The sequence below is a fragment of the Mandrillus leucophaeus genome, unplaced genomic scaffold (genome assembly GCF_000951045.1).
Source record: "Mandrillus leucophaeus isolate KB7577 unplaced genomic scaffold, Mleu.le_1.0 Scaffold174, whole genome shotgun sequence".
Taxonomy (NCBI): domain Eukaryota; kingdom Metazoa; phylum Chordata; class Mammalia; order Primates; family Cercopithecidae; genus Mandrillus; species Mandrillus leucophaeus.
The window spans coordinates 490,064-495,198 of record NW_012101743.1 but is presented as its reverse complement, the minus strand read 5'-3'; the positions used below and the strand labels follow the sequence as shown (position 1 = coordinate 495,198).

At 36.7% G+C, this 5,135-nt stretch overlaps 1 protein-coding gene across 1 annotated transcript; it reads left to right on the top strand.

The window, feature by feature from the left end:
* The first annotated feature begins 3,569 nt into the window (after positions 1-3,569).
* Positions 3,570-4,905, top strand: CT83 (cancer/testis antigen 83). The gene is made up of 2 exons (XM_011977124.1): positions 3,570-3,821; positions 4,583-4,905. The coding sequence occupies exons 1-2, from the start codon at positions 3,744-3,746 to the stop codon at positions 4,847-4,849; spliced, it is 345 nt and encodes a 114-aa protein (XP_011832514.1). The 5' UTR covers positions 3,570-3,743; the 3' UTR covers positions 4,850-4,905.
* The last annotated feature ends 230 nt before the right edge of the window (positions 4,906-5,135 follow it).

Below are 5,135 nucleotides of genomic sequence, written 5' to 3'. Positions count from 1 at the left end.
GGAAACACAAGAGACAGCAAATGGCCAAAACTATCTTGAGAAATAAGAATCAAGTTAGAGGACACACATTTGTTGATTTCAAAACTCACCACAAAGCGATGGTAATCAAAAAAAAATGTGCTGCTAACATAAAGACACACATGAGCCAACAGAACAAAACAGAGAGCACAGAAATAAATCCTTGAATGTACGGTCAATTGATTGTCAACAAGGATGCCCAGACTATTCAATGAGGAATAAGTAGTCTTTTCCATAAATGGTGCTGGGAAAACTGATCTCCATATGCTAAAGAATAAAGTTGGACCCTTTAGACAATATGCAAAAATTAACTCAAGGGGATCAAATACCTAAACTTAAGGGGTACGACAATAACACTCTTAGAAGGAACATTTGAGAAATGCTTCATGATGTTAGATTTGGCGATGATTTTCAAGATATGACACCAAAATTACAGGCAACAAAAGAAAAAGTAGGTAAAGTGGACTTCATCAAAATTAAAAGCTTTGTGCCTTGCAGGACATTATTAAAACAGTGAAAAAGCAACTCACAGGAAGAAATAAAATATTTGCAATGCAAATATCTGATAAGAGATTGGTATCCAGAGTATATAAAGAACTTTTACAACTCAATAACAACAGAAAACAAACAAACAAATTAAAAACCAGGAAAGGACCTGAATAGAGGTTTCTCCAAAGAAGATATAAGCACGTAATACATTCAATATCACTAATCATAAATGCAAATGAAAGTCACAGTGAAATACCTTTCATAACATTTAAGATGGCTACTATATAAACAAAAGCAAGAAAACAGAAAATAACAAGTGTTGAGGAGGATATGGAGCAATTGGAAACCTTGCGCACTGTTCATGGAAATATAAAATGGTGTAGCTGCTGTGGAAAACATCATGAAGTTCCTGAAAAATTAAAAATATAATTACTATATCATCCAGCAATTCCACTTCTGGGTATATACCCAAAGGAATTAAAAGCAGGGTCTTGAAGATATATTTGTACATCCATGTTCAAAGCAGCATTATGCACAATACTAAAACATGATAACAGCACAGGAGTTTATCAAAAGAAAAATGGAAAAGCCAAACATGGTATACACATACAGTGGAATATTATTCAGCCTGCTCTTCCTGAAAAAAAAAGAAATTATGACACATGCTACAACATGGATGAAACTTGAGTATATTATGCTCATTGAAATAAGCCATTCAGGACAGGACAAATATTGTGTAATTCCACTTACATGAGGTATCTAATGTAGTCAAGTTAATAGAGACAGAAAATAGAAGGGGGGTTGTCAAGGACTAGGGAAAGGGGAAAATGGGAAGTTAATGTTTCATAAATACAGAGTTTCAGTTGGGGAAGATGAAAAAGTTCTGGTGATGGATGGCTAATGTTTTACAACCATGTGATTGTACTTATTGCCACAAAACTATACAATTAAAAACAATTAAAATGTTAAATTCTATGTCATATATGTTTTACAATAAAAAATAAAAAGATCAGTGGTTAGCAACAGTACTCTAATGTGTTTGATGAGAATATTTTCAAATATTTCTGAAGTTTTCACTTAAATACCAGTAGGATCAAAATTCAAAATCCTATTGTTAGAGATAAGGTTAATGTGCTGCACTCAATGTTATTCAGTGAAACAGAAAATTTAGATGTCAGGAAGCCCACAATCACATACTAATAGAAGTGTTATTGCCCAGTTATTAAATATTAAAATCTTTCAATGCTCTATTCAAATTTCTCTTCATTTGTACTCCCCTAGACTGACATGAAGAAATTTCTTTTACATCTAGAGTGTCAATTATGATTTATATGTAGATGACTCACAAATTTATGTCTTCACTTATCTCCCTGTGAGCATTTATTTCATGTCTCAAAGCCACCTGAAACCGGATTTGTCCAAGACTAAATTCATGACCAGCAACTCCGTACTTTTTTATCTCCTATTCATCCAATTGAGTAAGCCATAAAGCCAGGAACTTCACTCCTCTTTAGATCCTATATTCTATTATGAGCTCCCACACCACCAGGTACTTTTTGGTACCATTTATCTCAGCACTTTCACATACATTTCTGTATTTGATGAATGTCTGTCTCTTAAACTAGACTGCACATTCCAGGTGGAGAAATACTTTATTTTTGCTTATAATCAGATTCTTAAAATACAGAACAGTGTCTAGTATATAAGGGTTTAATAAATATTCATTGAATCAATAAAACTTTAAGCTTTGTACTCATAACCAGGAAATGGTGTGATATTAAGAAACTTAAAAATGTAATTTCTCCCCATCCCATCTATATGAAGATGAGGGTTGTTTACCTAGCAGAGTTACTGGGTTGCAGTTGGACACTCACCTTGAGATTACTGTGGGTATTATTTTTAGTTTCGGGTCTTTAGGTCAGTGTCATAGTCTACATTTAACTGAATTTCCTGAACATTTGTAACTTGTCTAGTGCAATCATTCCTGTATGTGTTACCTCCCATTAATACAACTCCAACTACAATGTTCAGTACCTTGGTAGGAGAATATAAAATACTTGATGCTCACAAGTCAGAGTGGAGGTGGGGATCATGTGGATAATGACAAGAATGGGGGAATTTAGAGCTCAAACTCCATGGATTCAAGTCCTGCTTTTGCTATTAGTTTCAAATGAATTTAACACCTGAATCTGTTTCCACATTTGCAAAAATAGACACAGTAGTAAAAATACCTTGGCTCTGGAGAACCAAACACCGTATGTTTTCACTTATAAGTGGGAGCTGGTGAGAAGTAAATGATTAGAACACATGACACATAGTAAGGGGTAACAAAACGCACTGTGGCTGTGAGGTGGGGCAGGATCGGTGTGGAGGAAGAGCATCAGGAAGAACAGCTAATGGGTGTTGGGCTAATACGTGCTGGGCTTAATTAATACCTGGGTGATAGATTGATCTATACAGCAGGCCACCATGGCACACATTCACATATGTAACAGACCTGCACATCCTGCACATGTATCCCAGAACTTAAAAGTTGATAAAAAATAAAAGAAAAATAAATGTCATGGTATAAACTTGAAATTAAAAAAAATAATTTTAGTACAAATTTGTTGTGAGATTTATAAGTGAAAATGTCCCCCAAATTATTTCTTAAACTGTAAAATGATACACATGTACATAATTATTTCAATGTGACTAGGGTTGCAGTAAATGCTAAAATAGCAAGGTGGGCGTGGAGGAGGTAGTTTCTGGCAAAGATAATTTGTGGGTAACTGCTTTTTACAGTGCATTTTTGTCTTGTTTTTAAAGTGAATAAAGGAGTGGTTGTAGCAAAGACATATTTTTTTAAAAGGTAGGAGCACTTTAAATATTCTCTTTAACCAATCCCTTTAAAGCCTGTCCTTGTACTACGTTTCAGCTTCCCAGAAATCCCAAACTTCCTCACTGTCTTTCACTCTCCTCTCTAAGGACCTGACAGTAACCAGGTGAGCCGCACGGTTTCCTGCGGGGCCAGTTTTTACATCATCTTATTGTGGCGCAGCACTGCCACGTGTGTGCCCTACTGTGAGGTCTCGCGCCCTCAGCAGTACATAAAGCGGGACAACACAGAGCATCCCAGTTACACCAGGCATCCTGGCCCGAAGTTTCCCAGCTCCGGGTGGCTAGAGGCCCACTGCTTTCCAACTTCCAGCTAAGTGGGTCAGTCCCGAGAAGGGAGAAGAGGCCGAAAAGGAACCATGAACGTCTATTTACTCCTAGCGAGCGGCATTCTGTGTGCCTTGATGACTGTCTTCTGGAAATATCGCCGCTTTCAGGTAATGGCGAATGTAAGGGAGATTTGAATTAGATGAAGCTAGATGAGTATATGGACTGGGGAGTGTATATGTAAGACAGTAAAATATAGTAAAATGAGAGGTAAGGGGAGATCACCTCATTTCTCTTTTTCGCTCAAAGGAACCCCAGACTTTTACCCCCTCACTCCCGCAATTCCTGTATTCTGACCAGTGATTCGACAGTTGTGGTCTCTTCTAAAAAGTCCCAAGTCCCTAAGTAATGTGGTCAGCTTTTCACTCATTGGAGAGGAAAGTGCAGTTGTGCGTGCCCATTCTCCACCACCATCTCCCACTTTAAGAATCTTAAGATTCTCTTTCTTCTTTTGCTTCTCCTCCCCCACGTGTGTGTTTGCTAATCTCACCATCTTTATTTTACGGCGCTTTCTGGGCATTCACAAATAATTCGAGTGTCAATGTGGATTTCCTGGTGTTAAAGTCACAAGTGAGGTGCTCTTAGATAAGAGTCAAAGACAGGGTTCATATGTTTACCTACTAGGGTGCTCAGGAAAGGATATGGAACTTTGGCACTAACGACTACTTTCGTTTTTGGTTTTTGTTTTTTTTTTCTGTTTTTGGAAGAATGTATTTTTGAATTAATGTAGCAATTCAATACATTTTTAATCTCTACATATTAGGGGAAATCAGTTTATTTTTGGTAACCAAGATTAAACAAGTTGTTTTTCGGTAGTTTGGAAATTGCTTAATTCGATAAACCACATATGTATAATTCCCTTCCTTTACAGAGAAACACTGGTGAAATGTCATCAAATTCAACTGCGCTTGCACTAGTAAGACCCTCTTCTACTGGGTTAATTAACAGCAATACAGACAACAATCTTTCAGTCTACGACCTCTCTCGGGATATTTTAAATAATTTCCCACACTCAATAGCCATGCAGAAGCGCATATTGGTAAACCTCACTACGGTGGAAAACAAGCTGGTTGAACTGGAACATATTCTAGTCAGCAAGGGTTTCAGAAGTGCATCACCTCACCGGAAATCCACCTAAAAGCGTACAGGATGTAATGCCAGTGGTGGAAATCATTAAAAACACTTTGAGTAGATTCATTTGATTGTGTGTTTATACTAAATGAATTATTTTTTTAAGAGGGAGTGGATGCCAAGTCAGATACAAAAAAATCCAGATACTTCCCAAATTTCTTATTTATACTTTAAGTAATTGATTGCATATGGCTAAAATATACTTACTGGGGAAGGAATGGAAGCACAATAGTGAAAGAAAAACAGTTCAAAAGTTTCTTAACAATAAAAAAGTGACAGTAAACAAACTATAG